The sequence below is a fragment of the Globicephala melas genome, chromosome 3, assembly GCF_963455315.2.
Source record: "Globicephala melas chromosome 3, mGloMel1.2, whole genome shotgun sequence".
Classification (NCBI taxonomy): Eukaryota; Metazoa; Chordata; class Mammalia; order Artiodactyla; family Delphinidae; genus Globicephala; species Globicephala melas.
Genome location: NC_083316.1, coordinates 123,721,918 through 123,743,220, shown reverse-complemented (window position 1 = coordinate 123,743,220; position 21,303 = coordinate 123,721,918). Strand labels below are relative to the sequence as shown.

General features: G+C 39.7%; 1 protein-coding gene across 1 annotated transcript; it reads left to right on the top strand.

The window, feature by feature from the left end:
• The first annotated feature begins 2,552 nt into the window (after positions 1–2,552).
• On the top strand, positions 2,553–9,128 carry SPINK1 (serine peptidase inhibitor Kazal type 1). Its single transcript, XM_030847403.2, has 4 exons — positions 2,553–2,607; positions 4,325–4,356; positions 5,925–6,031; positions 9,083–9,128. Exons 1-4 carry the CDS (start codon positions 2,553–2,555, stop codon positions 9,126–9,128), a joined length of 240 nt encoding a protein of 79 aa, XP_030703263.1.
• The last annotated feature ends 12,175 nt before the right edge of the window (positions 9,129–21,303 follow it).

Here is a 21,303-nt window from a genome sequence, read left to right as displayed (position 1 = left end):
GCATGAGCTGCTTGTAAATTTTGGAGATTATACCTTGGTCAGTTGCTTCATTTGCAAATATTTTCTCCCATTCTGAGGGTTGTTTTTTCGTCTTGTTTATGGTTTCCTTTGCTGTGCAACAGCTTTTAAGTTTAATTAGGTCCTATTTGTTTATTTTTATTTCCATTTCTCTAGGAGGTGGGTAAAAAAGTATCTTGCTGTGATTTATGTCATAGAGTGTTATGCCTATGTTTTCCTCTAGAGTTTGAGAGTGTCTGGCCTTACATTTAGGTCTTTAATCCATTTTGAGCTTATTTTTGTGTATGGTGTTAGGGAGTGTTCTAATTTCATTCTTTTACATGTAGCTGTCCAGTTTTTCCAGCACCACTTATTGAAGAGGCTGTCTTTTCTCCATTGTATATTCTTGCCTCCTTTATCAAAGATAAGGTGACCATATGTGCATGGGTTTATCTCTGGGCTTTCTATCCTGTTCCATTGATATATATTTCTGTTTTTGTGCCAGTACCATACTGTCTTCATTACTGTAGCTTTGTAGTATAGTCTGAAGACAGGGAGCCTGATTCCTCCAGCTCCATTTTTCTTTCTCAAGATTGCTTTGGCTATTTGGGGTCTTTTGTGTTTCCATACAAATTGTGAAATTTTTTGTTCTAGTTCTGTGAAAAATGCCAGTGGTAATTTGATAGGGATTGCATTGAATCTGTAGATTGCTTTGGGTACTATAGTCATTTCCACAATGTTGATTCTTCCAATATACACTACCAAATGTAAAACAGATAGCTGGTGGGAAGCAGCCACATAGCACAGGGAGATCAGCTTGGTGCTTTGTGACCACCTAGAGGGGTGGGATAGGGAGGGTGGGAGGGAGGGAGACGCAAGAGGAAAGAGATATGGGGATATATGCATATGTATAACTAATTCACTTTGTTATAAAGCAGAAACTAACACACCATTATAAAGCAATTATACTCCAATAAAGATGTTTAAAAAATCCCTTTTTATTTTTTAAAAAAATTATTTTTATTATTATTATTTTTTTTAATTTTTGGTTGCATTGGGTCTTCATTGCTGTGTGCGGGCTTTCTCTAGTTGCAGCAAGAGGGGGCTACTCTTCATTGCGGTGCGCGGGCTTCTCATCGTGGTGGCTTCTCTTGTTGCAGAGCATGGGCTCTAGACACACTGGCTTCAGCAGTTGTGGCTCACGGGCTCTAGAGTGCAGGCTCAGTACTTGTGGTGCCTGGGCTTAGTTGCTCTGCAGCATGTGGGATCTTCCCAGACCAGGGCTCAAACCCGTGTCCCCTGCACTGGCAGGCAGATTCTTAACCACTGCACCACCAGGGAAGCCCCCCCAAATCCCTAATCTTTTAATCTTTTTTTTTTTTTTTGCGGTACGCGGGCCTCTCACTGTTGTGGCCTCTCCTGTTGCGGAGCACCGACTCCGGACGCGCAGGCTCAGTGGCCATGGCTCACGGGCCTAGCCGCTCCACAGCATGTGGGATCTTCCCGGACCGGGGCACGAACCCGTGTTCCCTGCATCAGCAGGCGGACTCTCAACCACTGCGCCACGAGGGAAGCCCCCTAATCTTTTAAAAAGAGCACTATGCCTGTAAACTTCACCCTGGTGAAAGATACTATCTTATTACACCCAACAGTAAACAAACCTCCCCTTTACTCCAGAGAGAGACAGTATTCCACCTCCCAAGGCTGTTTGTTATACAAACCCTCTTGAAAAAGTTGTTTGAAACACAGGCAGTCAGTGTCTCTACTCATGACACATGCAGAAACATGAGAGATAATTGAGAATTGTCTCCCCAAACCACACATGACAGACACAATGCATATTTTAGAATGAAAGACCAACACTTTGAGGTAGCTACTATTATCATTTCTGTTCTCAGATGAATATACTGAAGCTCAGTGAAAGTGAACTACTTGTCCAAGGACAAAAAGCTGGTAAGCGTCTCTGGTGAGCCCACTCTACCTCGGAGCACACACACACCTTAGGGAACTGAGTCCTCCCTACCTCTACCCTGTCCCTCTCTCAGCTACTTTAGGCTTTGTGAATGAGTGATAGAAAAAGAGAGAAAAGAGAGAGAATAAAAAATGGAAAAGCTGAAGGAAAGGAAGAAAGAATGAAGGGAGTTTTTCAGATATTCACACCTATTCATGCACCCAGAACTACAGAGTACAAGGACCTTGGAGTTCACCTTACAGATGAGAAAACCAGGGCTTGAGAAAGGAAGGGCCTCTCCATAGTCACAGAGGAAGTTAGGGCAAGAACCAACTAACTAACCACTAGTCATCTCTTCCTAGCAGTCTTTACCTTGCACATTTTAGGCCCACAGCATTCCTCTAAACTTTCTTACACTGGTGCTGTGCTGGGTCCAGGCTATGCTACGGAGTCAATCAATAACCAAGGAGATCTGTGACAAAGGGCAGTAGGTGGAGACTGGGATACCATCCTGCCTGTATGAACCTTCCAGTCCCAGGATTCTAGAGAGAAGTGGTAAGTTGAGTTCAGTTTTTGACTGAGCCCTGGAGCCAGCAATCCAGCCATGAAGGTAGCCAGCATCTTCCTTCTCACTGCCTTGGTCCTATTGAGTTTATCTGGTAGGTGGCTTTGCATATTTTTCTGATTTAAGTAAAACCTTTTTGACCAGTTGCTTTACTGACCACATTACTTTCTAGACTTAGAGTCTACTCTTGGACAGATCTTTTGGTCCCAGTGAGAGGAAGTAAGATCAGTGGATGAGAATTATATATAGAAAGAGGGATTTTAACATAACACAGGAAAACAATTTTACTAGTGAGAACTGCCCAGACATGAAATGGTTTTCCCCAGGTAATGAGGCTGACTCTTTGTCAGAACTATGGTAGAAAATAGAAGGGATTATTTCAATATCAAGTATACTTCTAACTCTGTAAATGTTTAAGGCCAATTTACAAATTTTATGTTCTCATGGAATTGCATAAATAGCTAACAAAGATTTCCAGTTACTCCATTATAAACGGCAGAATTTGATTAAAATTTTTATTTTTGACCTACAGAATATTTCTAGAAAAAATATTCTTCTTGAATAGACTGTATGTTTATATCTTCAAACTGTCTTAATAATTTTGACAGATGATCTGAACCCCTGGCATTGGCATCAGCTTCCTTTTTGTCTTCGGAGATGGTTAACACTTTTAAATTTTTATCAGATCTAGCAAAGAAACCTACTGACAGCCAAATCAGCACTTTGCGAAGAAAAGGAACAATACTATTTGCTGTATTTGCTAAATATTTATGGGAGCAGTGGTCCCTTTTCCCCTTCTCATGCATATTAATTAATACATATAGATGCCTGTGGTGACTACGTGCTCATTAAATTTTAGACTCAACTCGATTCTAAAATTCAGTGGGACTCTCACCACATCAGGTTCTGACTATTCCAGGGGCCTTCTTCTCCAAGCCCCTAAGTGTCTCACTACTTTTCAATACATTTAGGTAGGAAGAACTACTTCCTTTAGATGACCTCAGAGATTGTTAGTATCAAAATCAAATCTCACCAACATTTCTTCCTCTGGATACTATCAAATTAGTTCTCCTTCCCTGCAGTGAGCTCACCCACAATCACCATCTCCTGATGGTGATGTCAACAAGACCTGCTATTTTCTAGAGAATGCAGCATGGCAATTTTAAGTATCTACCTGTAAATTCAAGAAATGTGAATTGAACTAATAGTATAATGCAATGGAGAGAGGGAGCTCTTTGGGAACTGAAGGTAAATTGTCAAAAGAGCTCCATTTTTTTTAAAACATTACTTACAAAAGAAGACTTACATGTAAGTGCAAAAGTTAGTTTTTCATCAGAAGACCTGGTTATTGCTAGTGTTCACAGCTAGTTATAGAAACTTTCCATATCTTTATCTATAAACTGAGATAAAGATACTTATATTTCCTACATCACTGTGAGATCAACAAGCTGGTTGTTACTAGAATGTCAGTGAGCGTTCAGAAGGTATTTGCTCTGTGCCTGACACATTTGAAGCAGTAAGTACGTCATTTCTATTTTCAAGGAAATGGGTCAACTTGTCTTAAATATCAAATTGAGATACTTTGGTCCTAATCAAATTTTTGCTTAATTTTTTTGAGGTTTCAGCAGGCAGGGAGTGAATGGACACCAATGAGACATACTTGAAAAAAAATGGTAATAAGAAGGGGTGGGTGGTGGAAGAGGAAGCAGAGAAGTCACAGACTTAAATGGAAGCGGAAAATTCTGAATGAGAATACCTCAGGCTTCTCCCATTCATGAGCCAACTTGACATGTCTGATTTATGTTTTCTAGGTAGTACTAGAGCTAACTTCCTGGAAAGAAAGGTAAAGACAATTTTGTAAATTTTTATTTCTGGGGCTAAGACTGTTTGTTCCACCCAAAGCGTAGCCTAACTCACCTTTCAATTTAAGTTAATATGAGGAGTATGAATGCTGGCAAGACTTAACCCATTAAATGTGGATAGTAATTGTAGTTCCGCCACAGGCGCTTATGTTGAAGGACAAATTGACTGACACATAGGCAATTTCTCTGTAGTCATATTATGCTTGCTGTGAAGGAGTTTTTATATATACTAGGGCTATCTGGTAGGACAAGGATTTTAAGTGGAAACCTTCTAAACATCACTCCAAGCAGCCCTTCCTCCTTACAGCCAGTTTGACCATGTTGCCATAAAGTTCTCTTCATCAACAAGGTGGAGCTCTAATTTATAATGAGCAATAATAATAATAAACTAGGCTCTTCCTCTAGAAAAATATTCTATATCTAACTTTTCCAGTTTTTCTTGTACTTATAATGTAAATTTCAGTAAATTTGGAGACCAGAGGATGAAGCGTCCCTCTTCTCGTTACATTTATATTTAGTGGGAAGGCCGATGGCAAACCAAAAGTGTATAAGTAAATAAATTACTACATTGGTGATGTGTTATAAAGAAGTTCTGGTTCCATTAGAAACCTAGCCTAGTTAAATCAGGGAAGGTGCCCTAAGACAGTGAGATTTATTTTCAGCCCTGAAGGATAAATGAGTGTTAGCAAAGGGAGAAGTAGGAGAGTAAAGTGGTTAAGAGCTAAAGCTCAGGACCTAGATTGACTGGGTTTAAATCCTGGATCCAGTAATTATTAGGTGTGTGGCCTTGGGTGATTCAATTTCTTTGTGCCTCACTGCCTTTACCAGAAGAAGAGTATAATAAAAAGTTCATAGGATAGTCTATGAGTTTAAATATAATAATATTATTAATAATATTATAATATTAATATTATAAATATAATATTTATATGTATAATATTATAATATTAATATTATACATATTAATATTATAAAAATATAATAATACATGAAAAGCACTTAGGACAGTGTCTGCCCTGTGAAAGTCATTTGATAATTACTAGTTCTTACTGACAGTAAACAGGCTGTGCAAAAACCCCAAGGGTAGAAGGCACCGCGTGTCTTTAATTGCCTTAGAGAAGACCAGGGTGACAGGACTAGTGTGCAAGGAAGAACACGCCTCAAGGTGTGGCTGACCTGAGAGAGCCAGCACAGGTAGTAATTGTAAATTTGAACATTATCTCACTCACTTTATTCAAACCTCACAACGCCATGATGAGATAGGTAGGGAAACAACATCATTCCCGTTTTGCAAATGAAGTGACTGTGGTTCAGAGACACCAAGAGATTTACCAATGTCACACAGCTTGCAGATAGCAGAGGCATTACTTAAAACCAGGTTTTCTGACTCCAAATTTTGGATTCTTCCTCTTGGAACACTTAGTATCACTCTCCCAATCACAATCATGCTTCCACTTTAAGCTGATCAACTCCAGGGAGATTTTAGAGACTCTGCTATAAATTCAAATGAAAAATGATGGGAAATGATTCTGTTTCATTCCATTTTTAGGCTAAATGTACAAGTGCAGTGAGTGGATGTCCCAAGATTTATAACCCTGTCTGTGGGACAGATGGAGTTACTTATTCTAATGAATGCGTGTTATGTATTGAAAATATGTGAGTACAAACCTGAATTTCTTTTAAAATATATGTTTTAAGCTAGAAGTCTTCAAATTTTTACATATATTACCCCTTTAAGCCTCAAAGACTATACCAATAACATTAATCTCACCATGAGAGAAACAAAATACCTAGTATTCCCCCAAACAATTCTTGATTTCTTTTTCTCCTTATTATATATGTTATGATTATATAGAGAGGTGTGCATGTGTGTGTGTGTGTGTGTGTGTGTGCGCATTATGATAGAAAGTAGTATTTATTATGTCAAGCATTATGCGAGGCACTTAATATTCACAATGACTCTATGAGGTAAATAATACTCAGCTTAATATACCCATGAAGAAATTGAGACTCAGTTTAAATAACTTGCTCAAGGTCACCCAGCCATGAGTGGCAGATCTGGTACAAAATCCTTGCTCCTTCCACTATACTTTAAAGTCAGGTACTAGACTAAATATTTGTGAGATCCACAAGAAAATCCAACATGTTTTGTCTCCCAGTTTGCTTACACTCAACGCTAACACGGTGTGGTCAATGGTAGTATAAGCAAAGTGCTCCGAGAGCACAAAACTAAAAAGAACTAATTGTGCCTGCTAGGATTTGGAAAAGTCTGAGGTTTTCTCTAGAACATAAAGAAGGAGAGAGAGGTATTTCAAGATGAAGAAAAAACTGAACAAAAGTGAGAAAGGAATTAATAACATGGTGCTGTATAAAAGGTGTTAAAGAAAGGACAATGGGCTAGAGGAAGGAAAGTGTTTGAATGTTTCTTTCAATTAAATAAAAAAAAATCACTTCTACGATAAAAACCCAACCTTTTATAGCGAACAAGAGATAGTCTGGATTTTTTAAAGTCCACATACCCAAAATACCATTATACTTAAAAAATCATTCTTGGTGATAGCAATGATTGTGTTCACTAAAGCCCTGAAGTATGCAAATATGAATTATACAGATTAGGTGACCAAAAACATATCTTTGTAACACTTTATGTAATACTTTAGTGAACACAATCACTTATGGATGTGAGACCTAGCCTCAGTGGAGTTTCTGAACTGATTGTAGGTGGGTAGGTGATGGGAATTAGACTCAGGTACTCAGAGAAATAAATTCGCCACAGATTTTCTGTCTTACTCAGCTGCTGAACACTTATGTGCCAAGCATTGTGCTAGTCTCCTCTGCTTTCCTAGTGGATATAACTGAAAGAAAACAGCACAGATAAGGTAGCTTCTTGTAACTTGTGACAAGAAGTCAAATGAGGTGTGAGCAACATGCTACAGGAGTGAAGGAGAAATACAGATGGCTTCCTACTGGAAGGGTCAAGAAAGGATTCATGAAAAGGGTGTCATTTAAACTGGACTTTGCATTTTCATAGCATCACAAAAGCGCTCCAGGTTAAATAAAGGTGTAGAATGATCAAAACAAATAAAAGAGATCCCACAAGCGACCCAGAAAACTCTGTTATTTTGGAACTGATGTGGTATTAACACTTTGATTTAGGTTCAAATGACTGCATGCATTCCACATCTCTAATTCCTTGTACCATGCACCCTCTCCTTGGTCTGCTTTAAGTCGTTTCAGAAAATTCTCAGTATTTAACAAGAATTGTGGAATTAGGTCTCCAGGGAGAAACATCTAATATCCTGAAGTTTTAGGCCCAAAACATTGGATGTTCTGCTTTTTCAAAAAAATTTCCACATTAAGGACTTGTAAAAGGAACTTGAAACCACTTGTTAAAAGGAATTTGAAACCACTTGTTAATTTTCTCATGGCTTATGTTCTTGACCTTAAGGTCAAACATCATATTTCCATCCAAGGGGAGGAGAAAGCAACACAACAGCCTTGAGGCTTGGTCAATTTCCAAGAGCCGGCAATCAAAAGGCCCAGTATTTAGACTGAACCATTGGGAAAATATGAGCATAGAGCTGGGACACCCGGTTTCCTTAGACTTTAAAACCTACCAGTCCTACCTGCTCTTTCTATTCTTTTAAAATTATGTAAATATGGGAGCAACATTTGAATGCCAGAAAATGTAACTTCTCTTCCTATATTTCTCTGATAAGAAAACAGGTCTAGAGAGAAAATGTGTCTTTTTCAAATGCAACATATTTTCCAATGTAACATTTTGCCTTTGTCTCTACTGCCCATTAAAAGCCCCAAACAAATACATTGTATGGTTAACTAGAGCCAGGCTCTGACCTTAGTTGTTGAGCTTTGAGATGGGTAGACAAACAAGGGCTTGCATCTCCTTGATCATTAAGTGCTTAGCAGATATATTCAGTAAGAACTTTTTTTTTCTAATTCCTGTATGTCTTCTTAAGAAATCTATACTGGCAAATTCTTCTCTATAGACTACTATTCTCCTGTAGAACTTTCTGCAATGACAGAAATGCTGTCCAATACGGAGGCCTCTAGCCATGGTACCAGCACTTAAAATGTGGCTACTATAAATGAGATCCTGGATTTTTAATATTACTTAACTTTAACTGATTTAAATTTAAATAGTTATATGGGATAGTGGACAGCACAGCTATGGAAAATAAGCCAATCCGTGGGCTCTGTCTAGATGCTAACTAAAGCAGCTATCATATGGGATAAGGATATAATTTCCTTTTGCAAGATCTCACAGATGAGAATCCCCAGAGTTCTAAGGCAATGGATCAATCAGTTAGAAGGTCCTGAAGTAGCCCAGGCACCAGCTAAGATGGAAACCTGGTAGCTAGGACAATGCCGTCAGAAGGAAAAGAAGCAACAATGGATTAAAGATTAATTTCAGAAGCTTTTTATAACGCCCTGCTAGATCTGTAAACTCTGTAAGGACGGACATTTTTCCCTTTTGTTGTATCCTTAATGTATGTTATAGTTCTCAATCAATATTTGAGGAGTTAATGAATAAGTGAATGAGTAAATGAATAACAGAAATTGAAATGGAAATGAATCTCAAACCTCTCTATTTTAAATAAAGCTGATCTTTTTTCCTTGTTTTTCTCCCGTTGTCACGTTTTATCAACAAAGTTTAAGCTGATTTTTTTCCCCCAATCTCTTCTATAGGAAACACAAGACTCCTGTCCTCATTCAAAAATCTGGGCCTTGCTGAGAACCAAGGTTCTGAAATTCCATAAGAACACTATGATGCGGTGGCTGGCCTGATTGTTGAATAAAATGCATCTAAACACTTCCTGTTGCTCCCATATGCTTTTTCCTCAAAGGCACGTTTGATTATACTGGGGACGGAGGATGGAGGCAAACTCAGAATAAACCAAGTTTTACAAAACACAGCAATCCTGTAATTTTGGACAGGGTTTCCTTCATGCTTTTTCCTTCCCCATCTTCCTCACATTCTGAGGACTCCGTCTCAGGAAATGTGATTGCAGATATTAAGTGACAGGACATGATCGATCATGAATACATGTAATCCCATGAGGACTAGACTAGCATTTTAAGAAACAGTTGGAAAACTCTCAGTCCAGAAACATGTTGCCCATCACCTTTCACCGACTGAAATAATTCCCTTAGGGTTCCTTGGGATTTAACTGAGCATCTATTGTGCCTGGCACTGGTCTGGGTACAGAGGCATATGATTTTGAAATGCTGCCTGTCTGGTGAAACAGAGTTTAGTCTTAAGATTTTCCATATATCTCACAATGTAGATTTCAGGTGAGACACAACTTTTTCAAAGAGGCTCTGAATCATTGAGGAAACCAAAAAAGCTACATTTTCTCAACTATGCAGTGGAGAAGCCTCTGCATTCAGCCTTAATTCTCCCCCAGCAGAGGCCATTCCCTACTAGTTACTGAGGTGAGTAGCAGTGATGTAGAGCTCCCCATTTTCCCTGGTAGCCTGAGGACTATATCTCAGCCTTGACTTCGAGATCTGCTTCTTTAGGTCTGACAGGTTTGTGCTGAGATAACCAAAGAAGAACTAAGGCCTCATTTTGAATTAACTTTTACCACCAAACCATCCCCAAGAGATGATTTGCCATGGAAGGAAGGGACTACAGACCAGATGAACTGATCATGAGGCCGCTGTGTAGTTCACTTTGCTTTACATATGAGCCACAATAACCCTGGAAGGTTATCCTTATCTTGTGAGTAAACTTAGAAAAGTTAAGTAACCTGACTAATATCACCAGCAAATAGGTGGCAAAGTTAGGCTTTTAATTCAGGGCTGACTCCAGATCTAATGCTTCCTAGTCTAAACCACAATCACCCCAGGTGGACTATTCCTTCCCGATTTCTTTCACAGGAACTTTAGGTAACATCCTCATATTAAACGGCCTATGTGTTTATAGTCAGGGACAGCAAATAAGGTAGAAATAACAAAGTGCCTCAAAAGTAGAAAAGTATCTATAATCACAAAAAAAGAAAAGGAGAAGCAGCTTGAATTCCTAAGCTCATACAAAGAAGCAGCCCAGAATGGAGAAGTGGGTAGAGGGTTAAGTGAACCTGAGATGCATCAGGTTCCCTGATAAATAGTGGAGAATACATCACCCGCTGAACCAAAGGTAGCCAATAAAATCTGTGCCACACTTGGAACACACAGTTGCCGGACACTCTAAGGGTTAGGTTAATTTCTTGTGAAATTCAGAATATACGTGACTTGAGGTTTAAATCTGACCACTAGGGGATGCTGTGGTCTACCAAGTGACTCAGCCAAACCACCACCTCACAGTTCAGGTAAGTTATGAATGCAAGATGGCTTCCAGCATCTTGTCTGTGATGCTAGAGGACATTTCAAGGACAACGCTAAGCTTAAGGAACTTGGACACAGTAAATGGATTTAAACATTGAATGCTAGAAATTGTCGTGTCTAATTGGACCATATTACAGGAGAGAAGAGGTTTGGAGATTACAGGCAGAGCCAATACATAAACCCAGATTGTCTGCCTTTAATGGTTCTGCTCTCTTTCTGACCTGTTAATAAACTTAGGCAACCCACATTTCTGCCTGGCCATGCCCCCAAAGTGTTGCCAAGCCAAGTTCTCAGGACACAAAATAAGACAAACAAGAAGCAATAGCTGCCCCTGGGAAAGAAAGGATGGACAACGAATGGTACCTGAAAGCAAATTCACAAGTCACCCAATTCAAGGATCTGAAACCGAGCAGGACCCTGTGGGGCCCTCCTGGGTACAAATCCTTTCCCTGTCCCCCATTTCTTGTTTGTAGGAAGAGGGCTTCAACCTCCTAGACCTTCCCTGAGTTCCAAAGAGCACATTCAAACAGTTGGTGGTCAGGAAAGTAAGAGAATGCAGAAACAAAGGCGGAGCGATCAAGAAACTATAGTACAGTGATCAAAACCTCGAACTCATTCCCCCTCAAGGGATATACTTAACAGTATCTTTGAGTTCTTCTGCAGGAACTAAAGCCCCCACCCAGGTGGAGGATGGTAACTTCAGGCTGAGCCCAAGATTCCTGGAGCACCTCCCCGTTACCTCACCAACAACCAATCAGTAGAAAGTCACATCTCCTATAGCCCTCATGCCAAATTATACTTATAAAATATTCCTCCCTGAGAAGCATCAGGGAGTTCGGGGGTTTTTGAACATGAGCCACCCTATTCTCCTTGCTTGGTCCTGTATTAAGCCTTCCTCTGCTCCAGACTCCGAAATTTTGGTTTGTTTAGCCTCACTGTGTGTTGGGCACAGAATCTTGTGTTCCGTAACATTAAAATCTTACAAATGTTTTTCCCGCCAGTCTGGATTTGGAAAGGAAGGGACAAAATGAAACCTTACCTTCCTCTCTCGACCAGGCAGCACAGAAACAGAGATGGGCCAGCTGACTTCGGTAAGGATTCTTACCCTTGGCCAGCTCCTGCAGGATTTCCCTGGATCCTGTCTGTGGGTTCCAGAGAGAGTGGGGTGTCCCAGGGGGTTTTCCCTCCACCCTTCACGGTGAGCGCTTGGCTGAGACTCCATTTTCTCCAGGGCGCGTCATACATGAATAATCTTGTCTAGGTTCAAAGTTCTCCATTGCGGCCATTGTAATTCATGTTTATCTTTGGTAAGATTAACCTGCTCATTCAGCCTTCAAACAAAATTTTATTCGCCCGAGGCGTCACTCCGGACCAGTCCAGCGTTAAGTCGGACCAAGTCTGACGTCTGACGCGGGACCCGGTCTAGTTTCAGAGTCGGCCCCGTCCATCACCGGAAACAGTCCGGTCTCTTATGTCCGTTGCATTCCAACTCCGGCCAGTTTCAGAACCCAGGCCAGGGGGAAAAAGTGCTCAAAGTCTGAAAGTTCTTAACACACAATGGATGGATGGAGAATTCGAGTGAATTTACCCACCACCTCCAGAGGCGGCGAGAAAGCCGCGACTCAAGGGCCTGTGCAGGTACCTTCACTGCTGTTTCTCGTCCCCCTGAGGGCTGTTCAGGGTCTCCTTGGGTTCCCTCTTCTGTCACCAGACCTGTGAAAAGATAAACTGAGGCATATTAAAAATTTTAAGTTTGAGGGGCTTCCCTGGTGGCGCAGTGGTTGAGAGTCCGCCTGCCGGGTTCGTGCCCCGGTCCGAGAAGATCCCACATGCCGCAGAGCGGCTGGGCCCGTGAGCCATGGCCGCTGAGCCTGCGCGTCCAGAGCCTGTGCTCCGCAACGAGAGAGGCCACAAGAGTGAGAGGCCCACGTACCGCAAAAAAAAAAAAAAAAAAAAATTAAGTTTGAGCAAAAATTGATTCAAATCGGGCAGCGTCCAAACTAGCTGACAGGAAGGAGCTCCAAGGGTCAGTGCAAAATGGCATTTACAGCCAGAAAGGAGGGGGGACAAGGAAGTTACTAGACAAAGTTATTGCAATGTCACTTTCCTTTAGGGGATGGCAGGGGTTTAACAGGCAGATTATTTAACTAATGCTGATTAGGCGATTTCTGATCTACTAATTTAAGATTCCATGTCTCGAAATGGAAACTATAATTCAGTTAAGTCTTGGTTTGGTGACATGGGTCTTAGCGTAAGCAACTCCATTGGGGGCCTGTTGCCTTATTTTTAACAGAACCATCAGAAAGCATGTGGATTACTGTGTTCATGTCTGGTTGGTTCATTTTTTAAAAAGATATTTACAACTGGAATATGTTTAGAGGAGACAGATAACCATGATAGATAAGAACTTGAAACTTTTTCCTATGATAGATGGTTGAAAGAAGTAGGAAACTTTCGTTTGAGGAAAGGAAAACCCTTAGAAATCTGCTGAGTCTTTTCAAACAATTTAAGGGAGAGAATGCTAACACCATGAAAGCAGAAACTTTGTTCTTTTTTTATTGCTGTATTACAGGCTGGAAGGCAGTACCTAACATCTAGGAGGTGCTCAATTAATATTCTTTTTGTTACATAAATGAATGAGGAAGAGGAATAAACATGTTCTTGTTGGCCCCAAAGGGTAGAATTTAGAATAATTGCGTAGGGATTAAAGGGAGATTGATTTGGGTTCAGTAGAAAAGCATATAGTTTAATGGTTAAAATCAGGGTCTCTGATTTAGAGTGCCTGGACTGGAATCTGGTTTTACCACTACTTAACCATGTGTCCTGGAAAAAGGCAGAGGATTTCTCAAAGTCTCAGTTTTCTCATCTCTAATATAGGGTTAATAATAACAAGTCCCTCTTAGGGCAATCAGTACAATGCCTGCTCTACAGTAAGTGCTCAAGAAGGACTAACTATTATTATCACTGTTGTTATTGTTCATCTCATAACCCTTCGAGCTCACTAAAAAGGTCTCCTGGTACATGAACATTTCCCTGATAGGAAGAGCTCTGCTTCTTCAGGTAACAATTCACTGCATTATTGAATTGTTACCCTCTGGAATAGATTCCTTAACTGGGTACAAGAGTAGACTAAAATCACTCTGCTTTTAACTGTAGAAAATTCCAAGGTTATAAACCACACCCCCAAAACAAGAACTCAAGGGTAGTGACTGAGAATAAGTTTTGTGGAAGGAGAAGGGTTTTGTGGCCATGGTGGAAAATAGGGTAGTAAACCCAACTTCCACAGTTAGTTCCTCATCCCTAGGGAATTAGGAATGCAGGATAGTTGCCTTTACTGGTTTCAGAGTATTTGAAATATAAAGCTATCAGACAAAAATAGTATACAAAAAAATATTTTTGTCCCATTGAAGAAGTAAACTTGTTTGAAATAAAACATTTTTTAAAGTATTTCTAATAGTTTTTAAAACTATGATGATTTTTCATAGTTTATGAGCCTCCTGAGAAATAGGAACATGAGGAACATTGAAACTTTTATTTCCATTTCTCTTGCCCAATTTATCCCCTAAAAACCTTTACTTAATCCAACTAAGTAAAAATAAAATGTATTTGCATAATAAAAGAAGCAATTGCATAAAAAGGTGCAAAACTCTTACATTTCAAAGCTCTTTTTTTTTTTTTTTCTGGATTTTTAACCACTGCGCAGCCAGGGAAGTCCCTAGGAATTTGCATTTTAAGCCAGCTAAGCATCTGATGGGCTTGGGGGTTGGAGAACCTACGTGGGGGTAGTTGGGCACAGGTAGGGACCTCAGAACAGTTTTCTTGCCAAGAGGGTGCTAGACGCATGGGGAGAAATATTGAAAATGGGGATGGGGAAAAGACTTATACTGAGTAAGTATAAAACGTATACTGAGTACTTAGCACTGCTAACAATTTCCTTTTTTTTTTTTAATTTTTTATTGGAGTATAGTTGTTTTACAATGTTGTGTTAGTTTCTACTGTATAGCGAAGTGGAGTTCCCTGTGTTATACAGCAGGTTCTAATTAGTTATCTATTTTATACATACTGTGTATATATGTCAATCCCAGTCTCCTGACGCATCCCACCCCCGCCACTTTTCCCCCCTTGGTGTCCATACATTTGTTCTCTACATCTATGTCTCTATTTCTGCCTTGCAAACAGGTTCATCTGTACCATTTTTCTAGATTCTAAATATATGTGTTAATATACAATATATGTTTTTCTCTTTCTGACTTACTTCATCCTGTATGAGTCTCTAGGTCCATCCACATCTCTACAAATGACCCAATTTTGTTCCTTTTTATGGCTGAGTAATATTCCACCATATATATATACGTGCCACATCTTCGTTATCCATTCACCTGTTGATGGACATTTAGGTTGCTTCCATGTCCTGGCTATTGTAAATAGTGCTGCAGTGAACACTGTGGTACATGCATCGTTCTGAACCATGGTTCAGAAAGGTATATGCTCAGTAGTGGGACTGCTGGGTCACATGGTAGTTCTATTTTTAGTTTTTTAAGGAACCTCCATACTGTTCTCCATAGTGGCTATATCAATTTACATTCCCACCAACAGTGCAGGAGGGCTCCCTTTTCTCCACGCCCTCTACAGCATTTATTGTTTGTAGATTTTTTTTTTTTTGCGGGGGGGGGGGTTAGGAGTTTATTAATTATTTATTTTTGCTGTGTTGGGTCTTAGTTTCTGTGCGAGGGCTTTCTCTAGTTGTGGCAAGCGGGGGCCACTCTTCATCGCGGTGCACGGGCTTCTCACTATCGCGGCCTCTCGTTATGGAGCACAGGCTCCAGACGCGCAGGCTCAGTAGTTGTGGCTCACGGGCCTAGTTGCTCCGCGGCATGTGGGATCCTCCCAGACCAGGGCTTGAACCCGTGTCCCCTGCATTGGCAGGCAGATTCTCAACCACTGCACCACCAGGGAAGCCCCGTTTGTAGATTTTTTGTTGATGGCCATTCTGACCCGTGTGAGGTGATACCTCATTGTGGTTTTGATTTGCATTTCTCTAATGATTAGTGATGTTGAGCATCTTTTCATGTATTTGTTGGCCATCTATGTGTCCTCTTTGCAGAAATGTCTGTTTAGGTCTTCTGCCCACTTTTGGATTGGGTTGTTTGTTTTTGTGATATTGAGCTGCATGAGCTGCTTATATATTTTGGAGATTAATCCTTTGTCAGTTGCTTCATTTGCAAATATTTTCTCCCATTCTGAGTGTTGTCTTTCCGTCTTGTTTATGGTTTCCTTTGCTGTGCAAAAGCTTTTAAGTTTAATTAGGTCCCATTTGTTTATTTTTGTTTTTATTTCTCTTACTCTAGGAGGTGGGTCAAAAAGGATCTTGCTGTGATTTATGTCAGAGAGTGTTCTGCCTCTGTTCTCTCTAAGAGTTTTATAGTGTCCGGCCTTACATTTAGTCCTTTAATCCATTATGAGTTTATTTTTGTGTATGGTGTTAGGGTGTGTTCTAATTTCATTCTTTTACATGCAGCTATCCTTTTTTCCCAGCACCATTTATTGAAGAGGCTGTGTTTTCTCCATTGTATATTTTTGTCTCCTTTGTCAAAGATAAGGTGACCGTATGTGCATGGGTTTATCTCTGAGCTTTCTATCCTATTCCATTGATCTATATTTCTGTTTTTGTGTCAGTACCATACTGTTTCGGTGACTGTTACATTGTAGTACAGTCTGAAGTCAGGGAGGCTGATTCCTCCAGTTCTGTTTTTCTTTCTTAAGATTGCTTTGGTTATTCGGGGTCTTTTGTGTTTCCATACAAATTGTAAAATTTCTTGTTCTAGTTCTGTGAAAAATGCCATTGGTAATTTGATAGGGATTGCATTGAACATGTAGATTGCTTTGGGTAGAATAGTCATTTTCACAATATTGCTTCTTCCAATCTAGGAGCATGGTATATCTCTCCATCTGTTTGTGTCATCTTTGATTTCTTTCATCAGTGTCTTATAGTTTTCTGAGTACAAGTGTTTTACCTCCTTAGGTAGATTTATTCCTAGGTACTTTATTCTTTTTGTTTCATTATTTAAGCAGTACCTAACTTTTAGCTAAATAATATGAAACATGTAGATAATAAAATGATGTTCATGAAAAAGGAATAATATAGGTTTTTGCTTTTCAACAAGTCAACATTCAACATTCACTGGAAAGCCAACAAACATCAAAAGTAAAATAGGCTTGTTGGAGATAAGGTCAAAAGACACTTGGTTTGGTGGATTGCTATTTGTGGCCATGCATTTTTTTAGATAGTAATAGGTGACCATTCTATTTATTGCATGTGTAGTCATGAATAAAGCATGTAAAATAAAATTAATACTATTCTGGGGGGGCTTTTTATTATTCCCTGTTGAAGGAAGGACTAACAGAAAGTGGCAGATTAGGAGTCATCGAACAGTTGTGTTAGAAACAGAAAATAAACACAAAGAAAACTACTGAGTAAGAAAAATACATACCTGTGGAATTTAGAGGAGCAAAAAGCAGGAGCCATGTGTACTATAAAAACAAATAGACAAGAACAACAACAAAAGAAACATAGAGATAAGCACCTGAATAGAATAGAAATAGAAATAGAATAGAAAAAGAATGAGAAGCAGAGAGAAAGACAGTGAAAATTTAGGAACTTTTATAGTGATTATAATTCTTCAAGGCCATATTCAATGTAAGTTATTATATTTTGAACTGCTTATGCTACATATCAGGGTTTTTAAACTCTTTTGTTTATTGAAATGTATGTGCTTTTCCTTAAAACTTACAGCTATATTTTTGAAATAAAGTTTTTTTTGATTTCTAGAGAACTTTAAAATATTCAAAAGAATGACTTAATGGAAATTAGCTTTCAAACCTTAACAATGTAAATTACTATCAGGTGAAAGTTAATGAACAATAATAAATAGGAGCCAACCTGTATTGAGTAATTAATCCCATGTGCCAGACCCTATGTTAAATGCTTCCCTTGCATTGTCCCACTGAATCCTCACAGTGACCCCTGAGATCCTCATTTTAGGAATGAGAAAACTGAGATTCTCATTCACTCAGGGTTAGAGCTATTAAAACCGCAGAATTCCTTGGCTTATCTGTCATGTTACACTGCCTGTCCATCTCTTACTTATAACTGCTACTGCCTCTGCCTTCTGTGACAGCATTTATAGCCTCCCCTTCTTTAAAAGTAATTACTCCAGGTTCCCTGAACCTACCATGCTCTCTGGCCTCTGCATTACTTCTCTGAGTTGTCCTTATTGTTCAACCTCCCCACCTTTCACACAGACATACACACACACACACACACACACATTATTTGCACACAATCCATCTGTCTAATTTTTTCTTGGTTTATCAGATGCAGGTGTGACCTCTGAGAACTCTTTCTTAATACAACTCTTCTTAAGTGCCCCCTCTTTTTGGTCCTTTTATGTGCTTGGCCAATTTCTCAAACATCTTTTCAAGATCTCTGCCACTGCAGAAACCACGGTCTCCCCAATGTTTTCTAGGTTTTCCTCTTTTCTTGATTTTCTAGGCATTCTAAGCACTCTTAGGTATATGAGTCAGGTCAGTAAATCTGTTTCATAGCCAAACACTACACCCCCTTCCCCCACTCATGCTCATCAGAAAAATCAACTGTATCTAGTAGAGCTAAAAAGTGAGGACCAACAAAATTTTCCATAGAACTTGGTCAATGGAATCCATCCCTAAAACACTCTCTCAAATCCAACCCTTCTTCTCCATTTCCTCAAATACTGCCCTCTCTAAGCCCAGCATTACTTCTGATGTGGTTTAATATAACTCACTAGGTGCTCTATCTGTCCAAGGTTATTCAGTCTGTCTTCCTTCCAGTGTATCCTCCTACTCTATACACTGCACAGTACCAACTCTTTCTGAACGAGTAAATACTTCTAGACCACACAATAAAGTAGTACTTTGATTTTTTTAAAAAAAGCTGTAAAGGCTACACATTGTCTACTGAAGAAAGTCCTAATTTAGCCTGGTGGTTATAACCCCTCAGGAATATAAAACCTCACATGTTCTGTCTTCACTCTAGGCATTTTTCTCACGATAATGTCTTTCTGCATTCCTTTTTTACCTGTCACTTTTACCTATTTAATAAACATCACACACACATGTGTTATCACTTAAGGTAGTAGTTCTCAAACTTTAGACTCCATGAGAATCCCCTGGAGAGCTTCTTTACAATTGCAATGGCCAAGCCTCACCCTCCAGAAATTATGGATCAGTTGATTTGAGGTGGATCCCACTGATTTGTCATCCATCTCAGTTGTTAAATCTCCCATGAATTTTTCCTGCTCTCCCAAGCCTATCTCTTCCAAATTCCCATAATAATTTGTTGGTTCCTCTCTTATTGTAACCACAGTCAACCTTGAAATATAAGAAAGTGTGCTAATGTTTATTTGTTTTAGTTTCCTAAGGGGAATGATTGAGTCCTAAGTATCTCTGTATTCTGTATTACACAAACACAGAACATTCTCAGTATACTGACTCAATAAATAAATGAAAATTAATTTTATATCATGAATCTGGTGGTGGTCAATATTTTTAAAGAGTTGGGTTTCCTTCTTTCATATTAGGTGAAAATTCCTGTTTGAAAATTGATGTGTGGAGAAGGACACCTTTTTCTTTACCCAATTATATTCAGTATCTGGAGTCTGCAAGTTAAACTGATGTATTACAGATTAACAGGAGAAAAACGGCTGATTCATATGCATATGAAAGCTAACAAAAGAAGTAACTAGCTCACTAGATGGTTAAACATAGAGGCATAGATGCCTAACTCAGTAGGGGAAAAGGAGGGAGAAGAAAAGGCTTCTGTGGGAAGAACAAATAGGAGAGACAAATGGGTTTTTAGGAGAGCAGATGAAAAAGTTTGTGATGATGTTTGTCTGTGCATGTGTGAATGGTCTTTCCCTCTTCTTCACGGCCTTATTTTCATTTATAATAGGTTTACTCATCTTCTTTCGTCTCCCACTAGACCTGCCCCAAAGATGGAATTTACGGCAGTCTTATTTCCCAGAAGTTGCCTGGATCTATGGATAAGCTGTTCCTTCTGTTCAGTAGATAAAATTCTGCACATACGAGGATGGCAGAAAACGCCACTGTGCATGGAAAAAGAAAGCAAGACCTTCAAGGGAGGTAAGATTGAGGGATTGGGCGTTTTATGCCTATTATCCCTCCTTTCTGCTTTCAGTGTAGATGGAAATGAGAACAAGGTTTCTTAGGGGTGAGAGGAAAAGGAACATGTAAAGGCATGGGGAAACCTACCTAAGCATCAAGGAGGGTTATCTTCAAGGAAAAGATTATCACTGTTCTCAAAGATATCATCCTGATGCTAGATTTGTCACTTGTTTCACATCCCTACTACCAACACTCTCCGAAATCCCTGCTCCAGTGTAACTTATGCTTTTACTTCTCTCATATCTTGTTCCTACCTTTATCTGTCTATCTCTACCACATTTAACTGGAGGTCTATCGGAAGACAGCGAAGTGTACCATCCCTACAAATTGTGTCTATGGGAACAAAAATGGGTTTTTTGTACATGTAACTAGGAAGGACGAGGCTTATTGATGATTTTGGAAAGTGAGACAGAGTTTTCCTCTCATTCAAAAAGTCAAAGCCAGAAGTTACTTACCTTATATAAAGTACTTTCAATCAAACATAATTGAGAGACACTGGTATTAAGGATGTTAAGTTCTGAAAGAGAGAAGAGGGATAATTTGGCTTATTCTAAGGAAGCTGGGTGAAATACTCTATTTGAATGTCACTAGAGCAGAAAGAGACTGAGGCTGGGACACAGCAAAGTCCCCTAACACCCAGGCAGCACCAGCTTTCTCAGGATAACATTGGCTGGAAGTCCGTTTCAGGTGGTAGGCAAGGAACTAAGAGAAAATTCACCTCTGTAACAGGATCCTTTTAGCAGTGAGAGGTCTGCACTTTGCTCCCAGGAGAGGAAATTGTAAGCTTCCCTAGAAGGGATGGAAGGAGAAAGCAGAAGCAGGAAGGAAAAAGCCCTCTCCACTCTGACCTGTGTGTCCTTGACAGTCCTGTATTGTCTGAGGTGAAGTTCCTCTTAGAACCCAGAATACCCAGGTGGGAAGACCTGGTGCTATTTATAATTCCCAGTGTGGCCCTGACACCTGCCAATGAGGTTGCTGTGTAATTATCCACCCATCCTTTCAAAATGAAGGGAATTTCAGGGGTCACTTGTTTTTCATTCCTTAAAAAGGAAAACAGTGAGTTGGGCATCAGATAGAAACATCTGCCTCTGTCCTCCTCAACTTCTGATTTCTAGCCTTCAATAGGAACCAAATTCCCACCTAATTCCCCTTAAAAACCAAACAGTAGAGAGGTGTGTATATTTCAGTTCCTCCCCCATGATGCGTGCATGTTACAGAAACCACTGAAGCATGCTGCAAGACAATCACTTGAAATTAGCTTTGAGAGGGCAAGGTTTGCACGGGTCAGTTATTTCCCCTGAACTGGGAGACAGCACTTTCAGTGTGAGAAAAGGAGAAACACAGCTGTAAGGGACATT